At 51.8% G+C, this 19,736-nt stretch overlaps 2 protein-coding genes across 6 annotated transcripts; both read right to left on the bottom strand.

The window, feature by feature from the left end:
* Positions 1 to 5,189: 5,189 nt before the first annotated feature.
* On the bottom strand, positions 5,190 to 6,243 carry PSORS1C2 (psoriasis susceptibility 1 candidate 2). Its single transcript, XM_061146129.1, has 2 exons — positions 6,192 to 6,243; positions 5,190 to 5,545 (listed from the first exon to the last, which is right to left on the bottom strand). The coding sequence occupies exons 1-2, from the start codon at positions 6,241 to 6,243 to the stop codon at positions 5,190 to 5,192; spliced, it is 408 nt and encodes a 135-aa protein (XP_061002112.1).
* A 2,069-nt stretch (positions 6,244 to 8,312) lies between these two features.
* CCHCR1 (coiled-coil alpha-helical rod protein 1) lies at positions 8,313 to 19,663 on the bottom strand. 5 transcript variants are annotated; one of them, XM_061147123.1, is made up of 18 exons: positions 19,510 to 19,660; positions 18,396 to 18,462; positions 18,104 to 18,317; positions 15,686 to 15,989; positions 14,167 to 14,330; positions 13,916 to 14,051; positions 13,620 to 13,730; positions 13,267 to 13,416; positions 12,679 to 12,789; positions 12,488 to 12,594; positions 11,046 to 11,158; positions 10,829 to 10,874; positions 10,534 to 10,670; positions 10,212 to 10,400; positions 10,014 to 10,115; positions 9,037 to 9,188; positions 8,756 to 8,885; positions 8,313 to 8,552 (listed from the first exon to the last, which is right to left on the bottom strand). In XM_061147123.1, exons 2-18 carry the CDS (start codon positions 18,409 to 18,411, stop codon positions 8,443 to 8,445), a joined length of 2,292 nt encoding a protein of 763 aa, XP_061003106.1. In that variant the 5' UTR covers positions 18,412 to 18,462; positions 19,510 to 19,660; the 3' UTR covers positions 8,313 to 8,442. The 5 variants fall into 5 exon arrangements, with proteins under 5 accessions (XP_061003106.1, XP_061003104.1, XP_061003105.1 ...); XM_061147121.1 differs by having other exon boundaries at positions 8,756 to 8,927; positions 19,510 to 19,659; XM_061147122.1 differs by having other exon boundaries at positions 8,756 to 8,927; positions 18,396 to 18,528; positions 19,510 to 19,630.
* Between the last annotated feature and the right edge of the window lie 73 nt (positions 19,664 to 19,736).

Below are 19,736 nucleotides of genomic sequence, written 5' to 3'. Positions count from 1 at the left end.
GGTGCAGCCAACCAGGAAAAAAAAATTATATATATATATGTACACACACACACACTCTCACCATTTTCATCTACTCTCCACTCACTAATGAATTCAGCCATTCATAAAACATGTATGTGATGATATAATTTTATGTGTCAATTTGACTAGGCCAGGGGACTTCCTCGATGGTCCAGTGGCTAAGACTCTGCATTCCCAACGCAGGAGCTCCAGGTTCGATCCCTGGTCAGGGAACTAGGTCCCACATGGGGTGCAAGTAAGACCTGGCAGCTAAATTAATATATTTGAAAAAAAAATTTTTTTTTGACTTGGCTAAAGAATGCCCAGAGACCTGATGAAACCTTACAGTTCAGGTGCATCTGTGAGGGTGTTTCTGGAAGACATTAGCATTTGAGTCAGTAGACTGAGTAAAGAAGACTGCCCTCATCAGGGTCGGTGGGCATCCATCTGAGGGCAGAATAGAACAAAAAGGAGGAGGAAGGGCATCTCTGCTCTCTGAGCTGGACTCCCATCTTCTCCTGCCCTCAGGCATCTGGTTCTTGGTCTTTGGACTCAGACTGGGATTTACCCCCATTAACCCCTTGATTCTTGGGCCTCTGCACTCATACTGGGACTTAAAACCATTGGCTCCCTGGTTCTCAGGCCTTTGGACTGGGATTAAATTGCTGCACTGGTTCTCCTGGTCCTCCAGCTTGCAGACGGCAGATCACGGGCATTCTCAGCCTTCATAATCCGAAGAGACAATTCCTATAGTAATCTCCATGTTGCAGAAGACCTGAACTCAGGTCCCTGTGTCAGGAAGATCCCCTGGAGAAGGAAATGGCAATCCACTCCAGTATTCTTGCTTGGAGAATTCCATAGACAGAGGAACCTGGCGGGCTACAGTCCATGGGGTCACAAAGAGTCGAACGCAGCTGAGCGACTTTTATTTAACATGTGTATTCTATTGGTTTTGTTTCTGTGGAGAACCCTAATACAACATATTAAGTGCTCATGCAGTCCCAGGGAGTTAGACAGATGATTAAAGAGATGGGATAATGTAGTTAAAATCAGGACAGACCTCAGTTCAGATCCCAGTTTTGCCATTTCCCCCAACCTCACCCCCCAACCCCTACCACTGGGTGACCTTGCATGAGTCACTGTACTTCTCTGGGGCTTTGTTTCTCTCTTCTGAGAAACGGTGATAACTATAGGGTTATTGTGCAAATTAAGTGAGAGAATCTGTAGCCTCAGGCAACAGTGCCCCTACTGCACATGCGCAGTAAAAAGTAGCTGCAAGGATTTGTAGCAAACCTTAAGTGTCTTAGGTAGGATGTCCCAGAAACAAATCCTAAAATAAAAATCCAAGTAAAAAGGATTTATTGAACAGTTATGGGGACTTCCTGGCGGTCCAGTAGTTAAGACTCCCCCCTTTCACTGTAAGGGGCACGGGTTCAACTCTTTGCAACCCCATGGACTGCAGCATGCCAGGCCTCCCTGTCCATCACCAATTCCTGCAGCTTGCTCAAACTCACGCCCCTCGAGTCGGTGATGCCATCCAACCATCTCATCCTCTGTCGTCCCCTTTTCCTGCCTTCAATCTTTCCCAGCATCAGGGGCTTATCCAATGAGTCGGTTCTTCGCATCAGGTGGCCAGAGTATTGGAGTTTCAGCTTCAGCATCAGTCCTTCCAATAAATATTCAGGACTGATTTCCTTTAGGATGGACTGGTTGGATCCCCTTGCTAGGTTCCATCCTACGTGGGGGAAATAAGATCCCACAGGACTGGCTGCTCAGCCAAAAAAAAAAAAAAAAAGCAAAGTTATAAGGGTGGGGAGGCGAGAAAGGGAGTGGGAAAGTGGGACCAGGAAGGGAAGAAGCCAAGCAACTGCGTGGAACCAAGCGAAGTCTCACGGAGGGCAACCCGGGCTCAGAAGACTAGAGTATTGATACTCCTGTGTTTATCTGTCATCCATTAAGGGCTGCGGGGTGGGAGAGCGGAACGATGTCGGGGAGAAAGGTTTCCAGGTACAGGTGGGCTGCTGACAGTGACAACACACCAGCAGTAGGCACCAAGATGGGCCGAGAAGAAATGCGCGGAACAGTCTCTGCCCAAGGGGGTCAGAGCCTGGGAGGGGAGGGGAGATGGCAATAAACCCCGCCCCCTAAGATCGTCCCAGGCACATCTGCACCGCAGAACTTAGCTGGCCCGAGATGGGGCACGCTTGAGGGCCGGGAGCAGCGTGGGAGAGGCGTCGCGGAAGATAAACGCAACTGGGTGGGGAGAGGAGGATTAATCCAGGCAGCGGAAACAGCACGCACACGGGCAGAGGCTCAGGGCGGCTCCTGGAGCGAGTGGGCGTGGGGCTGCGAGACCCGAGCTTCCGCGCCTGCTCCTGCGCGGGCAACCCGCGCCCGCCCCTTCCTGGCGGGTCCTCCCTTCTGGCACCAGGCCTTCCTGCCGAGCCCGGCTCGGGGCCTCCTCCTGGAAGCCTCCGCTGACTACTCCAGCTCCTCCAGGGCGACTCTGTTCTGAACTCATGGCGTTTACTGCCAAGGCTTTTTACTGTGATGTTTACTCATGTAATTATGAAGTTAGTGCACCCTTACAGTCTGTGACATTGTTATTTAACTTTGCATGTAGATTCTGTCTCCCTTGACCTAATTTTGGCTTCCTGAGAGTGGGAAATGTATATTTTTATTCGTTGTATTACCCTGTGGCACCTAACATTGGAGGATATATTGAGGGTATGAGGTAATGATTGAATGAATGGGTTGAATCTAGTCTACTTTGAAGTTTATTAAATTACACACTCGCCTCTACTGTTCTTACCAGTTTTAAGATTATTTCCAAACTCTCAATTTAGATGGTCTTTTGTTGTTTGTTTTTGTTTTTCAAACCAATCACATGTAGGTTTTGATGGGAGTTATCACATAAGCAAACTGAGTCCTAAGGGGTGGATTTTAAAGTCAGGGAACCCTCATTTCTTTTAGCCCCTCTTCAATCCCACCCAGCCAGCCACTTGATTGACCCTAGGTCATTGGGATCTCTAGGCCCCACCCCTTCCAGCTTTCCTGCTCAAATACACTCTGAAAGAATTTGGGGAAACTATGTACCTTTTACCCATTTTAAGGTCAACAACTAACATTTTTAATCTTAAGTTTAAATACTTGAAAGGGCACACTTTCTGGGGAATTGTAAATACTTATATATTTAGAAAGTCATATCACTCTTTTCAATCTAGTGGATGGAATATGACACATAGCCCTTTCATGTTCATTAACACCCTTTTAATAAATGAACAAATCCATTAGCCAGCCAGCAAATTTACCTCATTTATCTTTCTTTTTAGTTTCTCTTTCCATTTCATTTCCCCCTATAGTTTTATCCTAATGAAATATTTTTTCTCCATTGCATCACTTTTTTTGTATTTTAATGTATTTTTGAAAAGTCTTTTATTGTATATCTCTAACAAAAATATGTACATAAATTTAAATTTACTTTGTGTGACCATAAGACTGTAAGTATTAAAAACAATTACTCTGTCCTGGATTTTAAATTATAATTATTAAAAGATGCAATTGATCAAAACTACAACAATTTTTATGAAATTAAAAGACTCTTCCGGGGGACATCCCTGGTAGTCCAGTGGCTAAAACTCTGGGCTCCCGATGCACGGGGCCCAGGTTCGATCCCTGGTCGGGGAACTAGATCCCACATGCCTCAGCTAAGACTCAGTGCAACCAAATAAAAGACTCTTCCTCCTTAGAAGAAAAGCTATGATGGAACTAGACAGCATATTAAAAAGCAGAGACATTACTCTTCTGACAGAGGTCCGTCTAGTCAAGGATATGGTTTTTCCAGTAGTCATGTATGGATGTGAGAGTTGGACTGTAAAGAAAGCTGAGCACCAAAGAATTGATGCTTTCGAACTGTGGTGTTGAAGAAGACTCTTGAGAGTCCCTTGGACAGCAAGGAGATCAAACCAGTCCATCCTAAACGATATCAGTCCTGAATATTCATTGGAAGGGCTGATGCTGAAGCTGAAACTCCAGTACTTTGGCCACATGATGCGAAGAACTGACTCATTGGAAAAGACCCTGATGCTGGGAAAGATTGAAGGCAGGAGGAAAAGGGGCCAGCAGAGGATGAGATGGCTGGATGGCATCATCGACATGAGTTTGAGCAAGCTCTGGGAGTTGGCTTGCTGCAGTCCATGGCGTTGCAAAGAGTTGGACATGACTCAGCAACTGAACTGAACTGAACTGAACCAATATTGACAGTGATTAAACAAAAAAGTAAATTTTACTGAAAACACATCTCTTAATGAGATGGAAAGGGCTGATTCTTGTTTTCTATTGACTTCATTTACCAGCTCCAGAAAGAGCACTGTGGTCCAGTTCAGAGTGGGTGAGAGAGCTCAGCCTTCCTCTGTCTAGTGGGAGAACAGTTAACAGAGGCAGGTGGAAAACGCAGTTTTCAAGATTTATTTTACAAAGGAACACATATGTTTGTGGAAATTGATCCCCCTTAAAACCTGGTCCTGCCCATGAAAGCCCGTGGAGAGTTATCATGTTCACTTAGAGGAGGCAAACTGTCAACTAATTAAAGAGAGACTTAACTTGGTTTCTCATTCTCCAAAATAGGGATCTCAGAATGGCTCTGAATTTCCTTGAAACTCTTGCATTTCCAACCTTCCTGCTGAGTCCCCATCCTTATGCATATGGGCAAGACAGGAACTCAGATGACTTCCAGATCTCTGTAGGTTTGTGGCTGTGACAAGTGCATCTGAACATGCAAAGACCTGCTCATTGGCAAAGAAGCAGCCTAGAGTCAAAATTAAGAAAACATGGTTTTTTATTTTTCCATTTCATGGAAGCACCACGGCTCCTGATAGTTCCCAGTGGTTGGCCACCATGTGGCAGCAGAGAGAACATAGTGCTGCCAGCCCTGCCCCTGAGTTCCAGGGCTGGGGAAGAGGAGATAGAGGTAGGGATGTTCTGCTGTCAGAGAAAAAAGGAGAGGGAAAGTGGGGCTTAAATACCCATCTCAAGAAGGGACAGAAAATATGGACAACATCTTCAGAATAAAACTGAAGGAATGAGGAAAGGAATTAAGGAGTTAAGCTAAATTGGGGAGAATTCAAGGGGAATCAGAAGAGTGGAGATGCGTTTGAGAGCAGGGGTCCAGGATGCCTCTGGCGGCCCCGTTATCTGTACTCCTCCCTGGGTGGGTCAAGGTCTGGCTCTTCGTGAGATCCGTGGTCCACCTCAGGGGCAGGTGGCCAGGGGTTTTCTGGAGGCTGGGGTCCTGCGGGCCAGGGGTCGTCAGGCCGAGGAGGTTGAGGGGGATCAGTTCTAGGGGGTTCAGGAGGCCAGACTCCAGAATCAGGCAGGTCTCTCCAGGGACGACTGGGGCCTGGAGGTGGAGGATCCTCAAAGAGAGGGGGTGCCCCTGGCCAGGGGTCACCAGGGATTGGGGGGCCCTGAGGCAATGGTGGAGGGCCCTCCTCCTCTGAGATCTCTCTGGATGAGGGAGAAGGGTTGTCTCCACTGCCTGAGATGCCTGTAGAGGAGGAAGGAGGAAGATAAGAGGTTGTGAGGGTCCACCCCTCTCCTGGCAGCTAGGACCCCAGGAACATCGCTTCTCTGTGATGGACCACAGCCTGAGCTGATCCAACAAACAAAACTCAAAAGTAACTCTCCCTGCATTTGCAGAATACCAACACAATCTTAAAATGACATAAAACCCTGTCCTGAACTACTGACTAGACCAACTTTAAACTGACATGACCTCCCTTCCCCCACATAAGCTCTCTCCAACCCTGTTTGGGACACCCCACTGGGAGGACCCCTATACATGTCTGAGGTCCCAAAGCTGTCTACACCCTGGCCCCATGTGGCACCCAGATCCCATCTCTACAATGACCTTCTCCCCTTAACAGAGACCTCAGCTCTGATGAACACTTGCCTGCATACCTGAATGCTGATCTAAATTGCCACGTGGAGCTAAAGCCAAACCAGCAAAATATTTATTCTGTGCTAAAATGCACCTAGTCACATCACCTCTGTCCCCTTATCTCTTCCCCTCACATGCATCTCCCAGGATCTCCCAGAATCTCCCTGTCCTTACGCATCCATCTCAGCCTCGCCTCATCCTGACTGTTCCCCATCACCCCAAATTACACTCCAGGCCTCTGTTCCCAGCTCACCTCCAGCAAACAGGCAAAGGACCAAGATCCCCAGGAGTTTCCAGTTGAGCATCTTGGCTATCTCCTGGCCCCCAAAGTCAGGGGTCAGCTAAGTCTGGGAGACTGAGAACCCTAAGAGGCTTTATAGGGGAGGAGGGAGTGGTGAAGGCTGATCTCTGGGGAGGGGCCGGGCCTGTCACACAAGGAACTGCATCCAAACCTGACTGGTCAAACCCGTCTGGAAGCCCACGGCTGATGTGTAACCACTGATGGTGGCGTCCCTCATTTTAGTCCCCCAGCTCAGGACCCAGCCACCAGGCTTTATCGATGACCTAGACCTTGGCCACCCCACCCTTGTTTTCATGTCCCCCTTCATACACACCCTGCAGCAAATCCTAATAACAGGGACTTCTACCTCTCATCCCTCGAGGTCCCTGGAAGCCAAGGAATGGGAGCAAGCATGCTTGGGGAAGCAGTGTAATTACAGGGGCTGAGAGGCAAGATGCAGGGCAGAGGGCGGGCAACTGGGGGGACAAGGAGGGAGAGGATGGGCGGGGGTGCTCTCTCAAACACCTGGGACACAGCCAGGGCCATCTCAGCTGCTACGCCGAGCCTCCTCCACCCACCCCAGGATAACCCTCTCTTGGGGCTCAATTCTTCCTGGAATTTGCACTCCCCAGCATACACCTTCTCCATGCTCAAAGGGGGCCTCCCAAGTAGTGACATACGAGGAATTTCATCCAGGAGCCACCTGAGATGACTGCAGGTGAAGAAGGAAGTACAAGACATCCTGATTCCTTCTCCCCACCCCAAGGCTGGTTCCAGTCAGTCACACCCAGAGGCTCTGGAAGAAGCTGCCTCAGCTCCCCCTGGCACCTCAGCCTCTTCCGCCTCCCTCTAGAATCTTCACCGCCCTTCCCCTGGTCCTTGGTGGGAACTCTCCGCTCCCCGCTTCTCTCCCCTCATCCTTCAGACATCAGTCTGTCTGGTCTGAGTCACTCAGAGATGTCCCTTGAACTTTTCCGCAGCAAGGACTCCTTTGTCAGGATGTCTCATGAGCCACTCAGAAGCAAATGTCCAAAACTGAACTCACTTCTTCTTCCACAACCTGGTCTGCTCCCCAGCGGTCAGGAATACCACTGTCCCCTGCGACTCAATTTTTCGAAGACTCCATTCTTCTCTCTCCTCATCCCATGCCCCCAAGCCCGTCCTCCACAGCCAGTTGATAGCTCTTTTAAATATGTAGGTTAAATTGTGTGGCTGTTCTCAGTTTAAAAAGTACTCCAGGGGCTGTCTATTTATTTCTTTAATCTGGCTGGACCAGGTCTGAGTTGTGGTATACAGGATCTTTAGTTGTGGCATGTAGAAATCTAGTTCCCTGACCAGGGATCGAACCTGGGCTCCCTGCTTTGGGAGCGCAGAGTCTTAGCCACTGGACCACCAGGAACGTCCCTCCAAGGGGTTTTTATTGACTTAAGAGTAAAACCCTAGCTCCACCAGGCCTGGCCTCTCTCTGCGGCATCCTCCCTTGGGCTCCCTCCAGCCTCTGGACCCGTCCGTCCTCATGCTTCTCCAAGGTGGCTGCACTGCCCGCTCCTTACCTCACTCTGGCCTCAGCAGCACATCCCTCCTGAGAGAAGCCCTGCCTGTCCCCTCATCTAAAGCGGCCCCTCCCCACAGAACTAGTTTCTATCATGTCACTCATTTTTTTCCTCTTCACAGCACTTGTTTGAAACACTCGTTTGTTCATGTAGGTACCTGCCCGTCGTCTGTCTCTCCCACCAGAAGTGTCTCGTGAGCAGGGACCCACCTGTCAATCAAACCCACCAGTGCCCCCACCAAGGCAGGATGCTGCCTGGCTCTGTGATTCCTGCTGAGCGCATGAATGTTTTATCTGCCTCATGCCCTTGCCTTGACCATTTCCCAGAGGTAGTTTTAAGACAAAAATTAAGAATAAAACAAAACCTGGAGCTTCTCCAAAAACCTCCCGGGCAGCCTAGGAAAAGGGTTTTGAAAAAGGAACCATCTAGAAGAAAGAGCTGTATAAGGGACTGGTTCTCATGTTTCCTGGACAAGAGAGGCTCCGGGGAGAAAATTTCCTTGTATCCCCAAAGAGAACTGTCCAAACCATGACTCCTACTGTTGTCATCTTTATTGAGCCACGGGAGAATTCATGACATCTTGGCAGCTGGTGTCCCCGAGGGCGGCTGGAGGAAGTCCCCTCCCCGACCCATTCCCCTTCCATCCTCATCCTCCTGGTCCTCACAGCTGGTCAGAGGCAGACTGAAGAAGAGGTCTGGCTGTCCCCTTCACAAATGGCTTCCTCTTTGGAAATGGCCTCACTCAGGCCCTGCAGGTCGTCAAGCAAGACAGAAAGGGATCCTGGAGGGACAGGAGATGGACAAGGCCGTCACAGTCACAGTGCCAAGGAACAGGGCTGCTACCAGATGTGGGAGGGTTATGAGAAAGAAAGCTCCTGGCCCAAGGCAGGCTGTGGGCCTCCAGGGTCACAGAGAACAAGGCTCAAGCCCTGCAGAGTGCCTGGAGGAAAGGTTCCCAGGGTCCCCCTGCCCTCCGTCCCTTACCTTTGATGGACTCCTTGGTGCAGAGGGCCACTGCTGGGGGTGTGGGTGCTGACGACTCTGAGGGCTTCGGGCTGGGCTCCACAGGTACGCCCTTATCCAACGGGGAAGGAAGAACTGCCAACAGTCGCTGCTGCTTGTAACGGGAGAGGAGACCCTCCTGCTGCAAGGTGGCCTGGGAAGGAGAGGGTTAAACGCCACCGAGCCCAGGCAGGGCCCCCTCCCCTCTCCCCAGCTCTGCTCCCCAGCCAGCCCAAGAAGGGCCCAGTCTCTCCGCCTCCTACCAGCATGAGGTTCTTGTCCCTCTCCAGCTCCTTCAGGCGCTGGGTCAGCCGCTGCCCCTCCTCCTTCCGGGCCTCATCCTGCAGGCGCCGGAGCTCCTGGTTCCGCTCCTTTTCCCGGGTGGCTTTGCGCTGGATCTGGCGTAGGGAGATCACTGCAGGAAAGCCAGGCCACAGAGGGGATGGGTGTTGGCAGCCCAGAGGCTGCGGGGCACTGAGAACACCAGCCTAGAAGCATGGGCGGGCACACTGGGTCCCCAGCTCTGTGACTCAGGGAGCCATGGCACTTTGTGGCATGCAGTCTCTGCTGTACAGACGGTGGGGTGGTGGATGCTCTAGAATCTTGTGAATCTGTCAACCCCAAGTACCTCCTGCATCCCTGAAGCTTCCTGGAGGGCAGGAGGGGAAATCTGAATAGGGACTGGATATCAGATTTTGTGCAGTTCAAGTTCATTTTCTTAAAGTGTGACCATGGTATTGAGGTTACATAGGAAAATATTCTCCTTGTGGGAGATGCAGCTGAATAGTCAGGTTGGCAACTTACTCTCAGTAACTCCGCCCCTAGATGTATATATATCAATATGTGTAAATATACAGATAGACAGGAAAGGTCATCAAAGGTTATAAACTGCTGCTCTAAGGGGAGAAGGCAGATGAGTACCATTACATGATTCTTTTAACGTGGCTAAGTGTTTGAAATTCTTCCCAATAAGAATTGGGGGTAATCGTTGGTATGTCAGGTTGCCTCTGTGGAGGAGGGGTGACTGGGAGGAGCTGGGGGGATCTGGGGCTGGTCAAGTGCTATTGTTTGATCTGGGCACTGGCTATACAGGTGTGTTTACCACTTGAGAATTAGTCTTCCTTGATAACTTCATGACTTGCACACTTCAAACAGAAAAAGCTTTCAAAATAAAGTTTTGACAATAATCTCAACACTTCCTCCTTCTTGGAAGCACCATGTGCATCCCAGCCACTCTCACCAGCCTTGGTGTGTTCCCTGCGAGCCTCGTTCAGTCTCCTTTCTGATTCTGAGAGCTGTTCCCGCAGCCGACCTTCCACTTCGGCCACCTTCTCCTGCAGCGCTGGGGTGGAGTTGCACACAGGGTGTCAGGGGAGTCTGGGCTCATGGTTCCCACCGCTCCCCGACCCCGGGACTGCCCCCGTCCGCTCCTGCACACCTTGCCCATAGATCTCCTGCTGCTGGGTCAGCTCCTTCCGGAGGCTGGCAGCCTCTGCTGTGCTCTCCTGTTGGCCCTGGCGAGCTGCCTCCAGCTGCAGCCCCAGACTAGCCAGGGACTCCTGTGTGCGCTGCAGCTCCTGCTCCAGCTGCTGGGCCACCTCGCTCAGCTTCTGCCGCTCCGCCTCCCCTGGGAAGAGGAGGTGCCCACTCAGGTTCTTCCCTGCCCTAGACCCCAGGTCTTCCCTCCTCCTCTTCTTCCCTAAGGCCCCCTGACTCTGGCCCCCGGTTCGTGCTCGATAACTTGCAAGCACCAGGCATACCTTGCTCCCGGGCCCGGCCCACCTCCTGCTGGATGATGTGGGCGCTCAGCTGCAGTTCTGCGTCCAAACGGTTCCGCTCCTCCCGCAGCTGCTCCAACTCAAGGCTCATGTCTGTGGTCGGTGGGGGTGGTGGGCAGCTGAGACAGGAAGGGAAACAGAGATGGGGGAAATCACCCAGCTGCCTGACCTCTAAGCCCTTATCCTTCCTCCATCCTCCTGTTTTTTGGGTCCCAGCAACCAACACCCTAAAGCCCCACTCCTGCCCCCAGTAAATCTAAAGGGGCCTGGACTTCACCTCTCCTGGCGCAGCTGAGCAAGGGCCACTTTTCGAGCCATCAGGCCTGGGGAGAAAAGGCAGAGAGCATGAGAGGTGCATTTGCAGAGAGGAGGGGAAACAGGGGCGTAAGGAGATGCTCGGACCGGGGAAGAGGAGGCAGGAGGGTAGGTGTAGGATGAGAGAGCTGGTGGGGCAGGGGCAGGGGCAGGGCACGGCTGGCAGTCACCCTACCCACCCTGAATGGTGTGGACCTTGCGGACAGCGTAGCTGACTCGGCTGCTGAGGCTGGGCAGCCGGGCTGCGGCGCGCTCCACCTCGGCCACGGTGCCCTGGAGCCAGGTCTGAAAGCTGGAGAGGACACGAGGTCACCAAACCCTCAACCCCATTTCATTTCCAAAAGGACTCAACCCCCTCTATCCTGTGCTGCTACATACATGGAGAAAGTAGGGAAGGGGAATCAGTCCAAGGGGAAGAGAAGCTGAAGCCGACATCCAAAGCCGAGGAAGGGTTGTTACCTGTGCAAAGAAACCTGAGCTTCTCAGTAGTCTAGTTTCTAAAGGTTCTACAACAACAGCTGTGAAGGAAACACCTAGGAAGTTGGTATGAGAGACAGGCTTGCAACTGATTAAAAAGGAAACTGGCATATGCTTTATTAACAGATGGAATATCTAGTAAGCAAGTAAAGGCAGACCTCAGATATACTGTGGGTTTAGTTCCAGACCACTGATTGCAACAAAGCAAATATGGCAAAGCAGTACTGCAAAGCAAAGGTGGAATAGATTTTCTGGTTTCCCAGTGCTTATAAAAGTTATGCATATGCCACACTGTAGTCCATTAAGTGTGCAATAGCACTATGTCTTAACAAACAATTAGATATTTAAAAACAGCATTAATTTGAAAATAACACTGTTGGGGAAAAATAGTGCCAAAAGACTTGCTTGACGCAGAGTTGCCACAAACGTTCAGCTGGTAAAAAATGCAATATATGTGAATGATAAAGCAAAGTACAATAAAACAAAGTATGCCTGTGGGTGTTCAACTTTACTTATTTATTTATTGTTTTGGTGTTCAACTTTAAAAGAAAAAAAATAGGTTTAATTTTTTCCCAACCCAACAAGGCATACCTGCAAAATTTCAAAGAAAGAAACAAAGATCTATACTCCCCATCTTTGAACAGTTCTGAAGGTAGAGATCCTCCTGTGTTGTGCTAAGTTGCTTTAGTCATGTCTGACTCTTTGCAACCCCATGCACTGTAGCCCATCAGGTTCCTCTGTCCAAGGAATTCTCCAGGCAAGAACACTGGAGTGGGTTGCCATGCCCTCCTCCAGGGGATCTTCCCGATCCAGGGAACAAACCTGCGTCTCTTACATCTCCTACTAGGTGCTCTGTTTAGCTCAAGCTGTTATTAACTGCAGGTGGAAGTTAACCTCATCTCAGCCAAACATGCAGTGGGTGGGAGTCATAACAAGTGACCGTGGTGAGAATGTGGCCAGGTGGAGTGGGGGGTGCCCCATAAAAAACAAACACAGAGACTTTTACAGGGCTAGATACCTCCAGCCCTGCTTCCTCCAGACAACCAGCCTTCCAGCCCCGCTTGCCTGAGGCTCTTAAACCTCAAGATGCCCAGGAAGTCTAGGAAGCAGGAACGCTATTCCACCCACCCTCCACCCCAGATACCTGCTGACAGCATTGGCCACAAGCCTCAGCTGCTCCTCCGCTGGGGCCATCTGCTGCCTCCTCCGGCACCGGGCCTCCTGAGTGCGGCTCAGCTCCATCTGCAGGGCCTAGGAAGGATGAGGTAAAGAAAGGGGTCCCACGCCTGGGGTCTCCCTACCCTCCCTCAGCCTCTGCCCGTCTCAGACGCTGACCTTGGCGCCCATCCGCTCCACCTCCACCTCGGCAGCTTTGTCCTGCAGGGAGCGCTGCAGGATGGCCTGCTCCTGGCACTGGGTTTCCACTCTTTCCTGGAGCTCTGCCACCTGGGAAAGGAAAGGAGGCAGGTCCAGAGCAGAAGGCTGTAAGGCGGGGGTGGGGGAAGCATTGGGAAGGCAGGGGCAAGTGCAGAGGTCTCTGAAAGAAGGCTACGCTGGGAGACAAGAAGCCCCATTCTTGAGAATGGAGTCTGGGTCCAGGTTTCCTTTCAGAAGCATGTTCCATGGTCCACATCTTGAGGAACTGCCCTGTGACCTGCCCATAAGGACCCACAGCCTCGGCCCATGCCACCCACTGATCCTTAAACACTCACCTCCTGAAGAGGCCATCCCCAACCACCCTACCTAAGGCCAACCCACCTCACAAAGTGTAAGCCTCATGAGAGCAGGTCTTTGTGGACCTTTACTCAGGGCTGTGCAGCCAGCACAGGGGAGCCACCCAAGTATCTGGTGAACAAACGCCATCCCTTCCGCAAGCAGCAGGGAGCTGGGGGAGAGCACGGGAGGAAGTGGGCTCCAGGCAACCTGTCCCTTCAGTCGCTCCACGCATTCTCTGTGCTCCAGCTCCTGGGCCTTCAGCTGCACCATGAGGGCAAACACCTTCTCCCGCCAGCGCTTCAGCAGGGACTGGCACTTCTTGGTGAACTCGGGCTCCAGGCAGTCTGAAGGCTGAACCTGCGGATGGAGGAAGCAGGGAGAGTGGGGGCTCCTGGGGGAGCAGAGGAAGGAGGTGGGTCTGGTTTCTCCTATCTTGCCCTGGCATCAGGAGCCACAGCAAGGAGAGGTGTTCAGGGGAAGAAAGATGTCGGCAGGTTCTGGGAGTGGCACACCAACCCCTCCCGCGCACAGGGGCCGAGGGGCCTGGGCCAGGGGCCTACCTTCCGGGCCAGCTCCTCCTCCTGCATGCAGAGGATGTGTGAGAGGCTCTGCACGCGCACCTGCAGCAGCTCGGTGGTGGTGTGCAAGCTGTCCCGGTCCTCCTGCAGGTGCTGCGGGCGGGGTGGGGACAGAGGGCAGCCACCTCCGTCAGGTCTGCCAGTGGCCCTCAGGTGGCGTCCAACCTGTGCACCCCTTGACGGCACTGCCTTTTCTCCAGGGGACTGTGCTCTTCTCTAGGGGCCCTTGCCCAGGACTTGAGCCCTCATATTCCGTCCCAGGTCGGGCACTCTCTCACCTGGACGGTTTCTAGAAGCTCCTGTCGCTCTGATTCCCATGCCTGGCTGCGGACCTCCGGAGGGACCTGCTCCCCCACATACCTCCTCAGGTTCTCAACCAAGGTCACCTGAGCTTCCAAGTCCTCTTGGGTCTTGCTAGGGTTGGGGTAGGAGCAGAGTAGCCATCAGGGGGCCACCCTGGAGACCCACTTTCTTCACCAACCCACCAACTGTCAGGTCCCCCTCGGGTCACCCACTCCCCTGAACTCACCTCAGCTGCTTCCGCAGCAGCTCGGCCTCCCTCTGGGCTGCAGCCAGCTCCTTGGTTTCCCCTGACCTCCGGGTTTCCAGATTATTCAGAGACTTCTCCAGGCCCCCAGCTTTGCTGGTCAAACTGGAAATGGCCTCCTGGTGAGCCTGGGTCAAGGAAGAGAGCTGCAGAGAGAAGGGAGGACTCAGCAGGAGCCAGCTGGCCCACATCTGGGCTTTCCAAATCTGCCCCCTGCTTCAACCTTGGCCTTCACTCCCGCTTTCTGTGACCCTGGACAATCACCCGAGAAATCATCTAACTGCCACAGCAAAACAGGGACCATCCTTGGTGCTTCACTTCCCATCACCCTCCAGTCCATCAGCAGTTCCTGTCAGGTATCCCCCCAGAACACTGTCACTTCTCTCCATATCCAGTGCCACCAACTTAAGGTAAACCACCTCATCTTTGGCCTGGACAATGACAGCAATCACCTGACCAGTCTTAGAATCCTTCAGTGGCTTCCCACGGCATTCAGACCAGCTTCTCCCCTGGGTCAGGGAAGCCTGTGTCATGCCTTGGCCTCAGCCAGCTCTTGGCCTCTGAGTTCACATCCTGTCTCTCCACTGCCCACTCTGCTCCAGCCACAGTGCTCTCTCATCGTCCCCCACAAGTCTGCTCCTTCCCACCTCAGAGTCTACCCAGATGCCTGTTTCCCCCAGCTCCTCAGATCTCCATGACATCGCCTCCCGGGGCCGCTACTCCCCACCTATCACCTGCCCGGTCCTGTCATCTGTTCGTGCCCTTCCTGCACTTATCATTACAAAATGATCCTGCTTCTGCACCTGCTTACTATCTACTTCCTGCCATCCGGAAGGAAGCCCAAGGAAGGCAGAGAGCTTGTCTCTTTCTCACAGCACCTCCAGCAGTGATAAAGGTGTCAGATACGCTGAAGGAGTCATGTTGTGGCCTTCCCCAGCCCCTAGACCAGTGGGGCTCCTTTGTTCTCCTTCATGGTACTTCTCCCGATCACAGTTAATTAATTATAGTTAAATAAGGCACCGAATGTGTGTGTCTTCCACTGAGTTGTCAGCTCCACCCACGAGGACAGGGAGTTGACTGATTTGCTCACCCCAGTGTCCCAGCTCTTGTCTCAGGAATGGCAAAGAGGAAGCATGGATACATGCCTGCTGACTGAATAATCTCCCCTTCCCAGTCCACCTCAGGACCCCTCCACACCCCTCACTCCCCTTCCCGATGCTCCCAGATGAACTGGGTACTTGGAGTAAAGCAGAAAGACAAACTACTTCCCCCTGGAAGAGGAAGCAAGGCTTCAGGTGATGGGAAGTCACCTGAGTCTGAGTGGAAAAGGCAATCTGAATAAGACCAACACACCAAAGTTCTCCCTCTTTCCAGGTCACTTCTATTTTTTTTACCTTCACCAAACACCTCATCACTCTTTTCGGCAAAGCCTGCTCTTTGCTGGGGAGCTCCTGCCCAGCTCCCCACTGGGCAGTCGAGCCTTCCCCACACCCACATTCACCTGTTCTTGGTGCAGCCTCTGAACCTCCTCCAGCTCCCGCTGGCTCCCTTCTTCCAGGTTCTTCCGGACAACCTCGGCCCCAGCCAGGGCAGCACGCAAGCCCTCGGCCTCAGCACGGCCAGCCTTCTCCGCCCGTGCCAGTGCCTCCAGCTCCACAGCCTGAGCCTCCAGCCTCAGCTTCTGCTGAAGCGAGGTCTCCCGTAGCACCCGGACCTCTTCCTCCAGCCGCCGCAGCTCTCGCAGCTGCCGAGAGATCAGCTCAGCCTGCTGGCTCAGGGCCTGCGATCCTGCCAGCTCCACGGACCTTCAGAGACAGGTTAGCATAGGTGAGACAGGTTAGTCTGGTGGTGAAAGCAGCCAAGGCATAAATGGAGATAGGAGAAGAGGAGAGGATCCCTCTGCTCCTATGTGGAGAGATGGCAGGGAATGAAGCTGGGCCACGGGGATCTCTGCATTCCGTCACCATCATCATTCAAGGCAGCCCTACTAAGCATACCTGGGTCCACAGGACCTCAAAAGTTAGCTGAGTTAATGGACCATAACCTCTCTTGAAGGCAATATACAGGCAGATGTGTTAACCATCTCAAGTGTACATCATTAGGCTACACATTCTGAATTGGAGAAGTCTGAAGGACACTGAGACTGCTGAATTCTGACTTAAGGGCAGGGAAAAGTTTGATGGAGGTACAAAGAGAAGTGATGGCTTCCAGTATCAGTATGGCAAGGCCAGGTGCCAGTTAGGATTATTTAACTGTTAGATATCCTGCATGAGAAGTCTGAGAGGGCATCACCCCAATAAATTACAAAGTCTCAACCTCTAGAGAGCTGAAACCAGCTTATAAGATGATTCTTCACACAGTTCCCTCACTGAGGCCCAGAACCACAGCACTTAAAAAAAAAATTTTTTTTTGGCTGTGCCGTGCAGCTTATGGAATCTTAGTTCCCAAAGCAGGAACTGAACCGTGTCCTTCTCAGTGAAAGCTTGGAATCCTAACCACTGGACTCCCCAACACTTTTGTACAGGATCTGTAGCCTACAGAAATTAAGTGACTGGACAAAGGCTCCTTCAGTTCAGTTCAGTTCAGTCGCTCAGTCGTGTCCGACTCTTTGTGACCCCATGAATCGCAGCATGCCAGGCCTCCCTGTCCATCACCAACTCCCAGAGTTTACTCAAACCCATGTCCATTGAGTCGGTGATGCCATCCAACCATCTCATCTTCTGTCGTCCCCTTCTCCTGCTGTCCCCAATCCCTCCCAGAATCAGGGTCTTTTCCAATGAGTCAACTCTTTGCATGAGGTTGCCAAAGTACTGGAGTTTCAGCTTCAGCATCAGACCCTCCAATGAACACCCAGGACTGATCTCCTTTAGGATGGACTGATTGGATCTCCTTGCAGTCCAAGGAACTCTCAGGAGTGTTCTCCAACACTATAGTTCAAAAGTATCCATTTTTCAGCGCTCAGCTTTATTCACAGTCCAACACAGTCCAACTCTCACATTCATATATGACCACTGGAAAAACCAAGGTCTGTCTGCCTTGACTAGACAGACCTTTGTTGGCAAAGTAATGTCTCTGCTTTTTAACATGCTATCTAGGTTGGTCATAACTCCTTCCAAGGAGTAGGCGTCTTCTAATTTCATGGCTGCAATCACCATCTGCAGTGATTCTGGAGCCCCCAAAAATAAAGTCAACCACTGTTTCCACTGTCTCCCCATCTATTTCCCATGAAGTGATGGGACCAAATGCCATGATCTTAGTTTTCTGAGTGTTAAGCTTTAAGCCAACTTTTTCACTCTCCTCAAGAGGCTTTTTAGTTCCTCTTCACTCTCTGCCATAAGGGTGGTGTCATCTGCACTAGGGGGTAGCCAAACAAGCCACAGAGAGTCTCCATCTCCTGATGCTCTCACACTCCCCTTTCATCATCCTGCTTCTTTCCCTTTGACAAGGTCCAAAGTAGAACCAATTGCAATCCTGCTCAAGAACTAAGTGGCAGAAGGATGTTCCAGTACATTTGGAAAAAGACTCACATAAAACATCAAGAATAAGAATTTTCATAGACAACACATTGACAGAGAGCATGGCCAGTTCCACCAAATGAACTCATGCTACCACAGCACCCAGTCTGTATATCCAGCCCACACTTCTTCAGCCTGCCTTATACTATGCTTAGTACAATCAGCTGTGGGTCAACCAATTTTTTCCCTTAGGATTTTAAATTCTTTGATATCATGATCTCTTATTTTTGTTATCTAGCATCTAGCACACTGCTATTATTTATGCATTGTAGACACCAACAACTGCTTATTAAAAAAATGAACAAACTGTGGAACTAAGGGTTGAAATAGCCTAAGGACTCTATTACAGTGAAGAAGGGTCATTGACAAGCAAGTCCAAGAGAACAGTAACGTTAGATCCGTACCTGCCTCTCCACTCTGGTTCCTGCCCTTTGCCAGAAACTTCTTGTTCCCACATGGTCACTTGAGGTCTCTGGTTGTCTGGCCGCCTCTCTAAGACATCTTGATGGGTTGGGCGCTGGACCAGGGGAGTGTCTGAGGCCCATGTGGGGGCCATTCTCGGCAGAGTTGGAAGGGGCCGAACTTGGAAGTGGGATGGGGGAATCAGCCCAGTGGAACCTAAAGAATCATAAGGACAAAGGTACTCAGTTCTCCAGGGAGACACCATCACCAGTCCCCATGGCAGGTCCCACTGACCTGAAGGTCGAAACATCTCCACATTATTTGAAGTCTCTAGAGTCGGTCTACAGCCATCTATGCCCCCCTGAACAATAGGAGAAACAAGGACACTCCAATTCAATTTTCAGGCCTCCTTCCAAAGAGAGGGCCCCTACAATAACAAAGTCATAATCCTTAAACAACAGCCAGGTCCATCCGACTCTTAGCTCTTCTTATCCTACTTCCCAAAAGAAGCAGGAAGTACCCCAAGATCCCTTGCTTGTCTCAGTCTGGTTCCTGACAGACTATGGCAACAGCCATGAGGTGGAGAGAATTTACTGAGACAGGCTGAGGGGCTGTGAAGTTTTACTCATACTTTTAGAATTCTGGACAGTGCCTTTACCCTCCTCCTTAAGTTTCTATAGTCTCTGCAGTTCCTGGACGAAGGTGACAACTGAGGTATGCGATGCAGGGGCCGTGAGCCCAGTCTCCAGAGTTCTCTCCATGGCTCACCAAGGCCTTGGGGAAGCCCTTCCAGACACCACCAAGCCATGACTCCCGGGTCCTTCCCTATCAAAGCGCTGGCCCAAGGCCTGGCCCCTGATGAATGTGGCCACATGTAGCACAGGATGCCTCCCCAGAATCACTGGGGGAATCCAGGCGTCCTAGACTCCTTAGCAGAAAAGTCAGCTAGTTTCGGACATCTCATCCAAACCGTGCCAGCAACTTTCCACTCAGTTTCTCTCTATCGCCCCTTCAGCTTCCATTCCTACCTCCCACCTGCCTCTCCAGAGTCCTAGAGCAGAGAGAAGTCTTGTCAAGATCTCCCCACCCTCCCACCCGAATTCATCTATTTTTCTCCCAATCTGGGACCCCTATCCCTCCCTACATCACTACTTGCTTTTATCCTGAAGGAATTATGCTGGCCCCTCACCCTCTCATGTCTCAGTAGCCTGCACTCCCTCCCTCCTCTCCCCCAGATCCTGCTGAGTCTTCGCCCTGCTGGACGCTGAGCTCTAAGGCTGTTCTGACCACCTCATTTGTTCCTTTACCCTGCTCTTACACCTCGGCCCTGTGGACCCCTGAACCCACCCCCGCACCCCCCTCTCAGCCCCTTCCCGCCCCCAACTGACTCTTCCCGAATGCCCCTTACCCAGCGCGAGAGACCCCACAGTCCTCTGGCCACACCCCCTACACCTAGCTCCCGGTCGCGGCCAGGGTCCCTGACCGCGCCTGCGCAAAGCGGGCAAGTTGGCGGGACGCTCTAAAGCCTGCAGGGTTACCACTCCGGAAGGAGGCGGGGAAGAGGCGCACGCAGGCGCAGTAGTGTCTAAAGCCAGGCCCAATTAAGGCGTTGGGGGCATCTCCGCGCCTTGGCGG

The sequence above is a fragment of the Dama dama genome, chromosome 7 (genome assembly GCF_033118175.1).
Source record: "Dama dama isolate Ldn47 chromosome 7, ASM3311817v1, whole genome shotgun sequence".
Taxonomy (NCBI): Eukaryota; Metazoa; Chordata; class Mammalia; order Artiodactyla; family Cervidae; genus Dama; species Dama dama.
This window is presented reverse-complemented; position numbering and strand designations above follow the sequence as displayed.